The sequence below is a fragment of the Amphimedon queenslandica genome, unplaced genomic scaffold (assembly GCF_000090795.2).
Source record: "Amphimedon queenslandica unplaced genomic scaffold, v1.1 AMPQUscaffold_10292, whole genome shotgun sequence".
NCBI lineage: Eukaryota > Metazoa > Porifera > Demospongiae > Haplosclerida > Niphatidae > Amphimedon > Amphimedon queenslandica.
Window position 1 is genome coordinate 1 of NW_003549437.1, and position 2,578 is coordinate 2,578.

A 2,578-nucleotide genomic window follows, 5' to 3' on the forward strand; every position below is an offset into this window, starting at 1 on the left:
AACAATACAATGTATAAATCAACAAAATAATAAGAATAAAACATCTATATTGATTTATATTTATCCATTAGTTTATCAGCTAGTCCAATAGTTCTTAGAGTACCTTCCTTTCTGAGTATATCTAAAAATATCCCAAATACTTTTCCATCCATACTAATAGAGCTTGAAATGATGTGAAGCAATTCATCCATTCTTTCACCAGCAGTTTGTTTAGTGTAGCCATCAGTTATTTCTCTTTTCTCTCTTGCATTGATAATATTGTGCTCCAACAACTTGTCAACCAAGAAGTGAATATTGATCCCACAACTCTTTATTATTGTAGTACATTCTGTCATTACTCTATGAGCAATTTCAGATGTAAATGAACCTATTAATGATACAAATTCAGTGATTAGTGTGTTTATTGTGTTAATATCAACTTACTAGTTTCAGGTACTGACGTTGACTCATCTACTACGTTAGAGGAGGAGGAGGGGGAAGAAGGATCTGATTAATATTACGTAAATAAACAATTGAAATGATTTATCTATTACTTGTTAATGAAGGAGTAGTTCTCAGTGATCGGTGAATGAATAATGTCTTAGGATCAGCCACTCCATCCAGTGGTATAGAATAGTGCAATGATGGTACAGCACCAGGTGACCCATATACTGATATTAGACAAGTGGAAGGAAGTGGATAATTAGCTTCACCAAACTTATCAACATCACAACGTAGAAACTATTAATATACACATACCAACCATCAGTTATACATTATATTGCAGTACTTACTCTACAAGGCTTAAGGTGAGGCTTAATACTCCAACCAGTGAATGGCTCATCTTGTGGAGCATCAAACTTTAATTCAATATATCCATCATAATCTTTGAAACGAAAGAGAATATTTTGTCCTCTTTCAGCATGAGAGCAGTCTTTTTTAATAAACTACATGTACATGTACATACAAAGTGACTACAATTTTAAGATGAAGCACTATGGTGCAATGGACTCGCCTGCTGGAATTCACTTGAGTGATATCTATTACTTGTACTGTGATATTTTAAGCAATTTGAAAAATATTATTATTATGGACTGCATAGTTATAATGATAATTAAAATAAGCTATGGGTGTGGTCAACAACTAACTAAATCATGGCACATGGCCGGAGAAAGAAGAAAAGCTGAAATTTATTTTAGCATCTGAAGCTCTATTCCAAGAAAGAGTTGGCAAAGAAAATTTTTCTAGATATTTAAAAGAGACTGAGAGAGTTTGGTTGCTCCTGCTTTCCCCAGTGCCGCCTGAAAAATTCTCAAAGAGGCTAAATCACAAACTTTGAGCAACTGTAACTCACAAACAACGAAGTTAGGACAAAATCGTTCTTTTTGTTTTTCGTTAGATGGGATTTTCTACCTCTGAAGCAAATCTCGGCTCTGTAGAGTGAAACACGAGCTCTCACCTGGAGAGAGGTCCCCTGGTTTAGCAGTTCACAGCTTTTGGTGTCACGGGATGCTACAAAAGCATAACTATATGAAAGAAAGCAACTTTATCTGTTGCTAGAAGAAGAAATAGAGCTCTAGACTGCTCAGAAAAAAAGATAATTTTTTACAAATCAATTAAAGTGTGTGGACAGAATGACAGAACGAGAGCACTAAAGTGCATACCCTCGACACAATCTGTATGTAAAAGTTTCAATAAATTAAGAGAAAATAATTGGTGAAAGTTTTGAGACAGAGAAGAAGCTTCAGCATGTACTAGATTTATTAAAACTTAGTGAATGTTTTAGACAGACAGAGAATTTTTTTGTTTCTTTAGACAAAGAGCTCCAGCATATTTGCTGCACTGCTGCTAGCTGCAGCAATGTAAAGGTGTGGCTGCAATGAAGGTGTGGCTCAATCAAGCCATGCTCCACCCCCCAACAGTAAATGGTGGCACATGGCCCTAAGTGGTGAAGAAAGCTTTGGTTTTTCTCGACTTTTATAAAGTTTAGCATACATTTGTTAGGCTCTATTTGTTGCATACAAACTGCTATCTAGTCTCTAATGTTGAAATACTCTGGCCGCTACCTCGGGAGAAGAGAGCCTCGTCTAAACTCACAAGGTATGAAAGTTTGGGCTATCATATCTTTAAAACGAAGAAGATTGGAGCAATTCCTCTCATATTAATGAAAGATGAGGCTTTGCTTAATTGTTTTATCTGCCCTGTTGCTCTTTTGCTTTCACTACGAAAGAGCTGCAGGAGAGCCGACTACTTTTGGCGACTTTGCCAGCTTCTTTTACCACGGAAAAGACAAATCAAGGAATCCCAAGACGGAGAATAACTTTTTCTAGAGCTAGTATTGATTATAAGACTCTCCAGGACAAGACAAGAAAGCAGTGTCAGCTCAAAAGTGGAGGTCAAAGCGAACACACAGACAGGACGACTGCTTTACCCTCGACCAACGCCTACGCGGTCTCGGGTAATGACAACCCAACTGCTTAGTACCCGCCTACGCAAGCGTGGCGAGTCCAATGACTTGAGATGGAAGATGGTCTATCAAAAGGAAGGTCTTTCCTTGCCATATTCCAGTATTGCATCCAATTTATGTGTCGATATCTCA

The 2,578-nt window shown here is 37.3% G+C and overlaps 1 protein-coding gene across 1 annotated transcript; it reads right to left on the bottom strand.

Moving 5' to 3' along the window:
- Positions 1-6: 6 nt before the first annotated feature.
- Positions 7-926, bottom strand: LOC109590249 (uncharacterized; the record flags this gene model as incomplete). Its single annotated transcript, XM_020006174.1, has 4 exons — positions 7-367; positions 424-450; positions 534-720; positions 774-926. Coding segments are annotated over 4 exons (690 nt in total), but the record flags the coding sequence as incomplete, so codon positions are not given.
- Between the last annotated feature and the right edge of the window lie 1,652 nt (positions 927-2,578).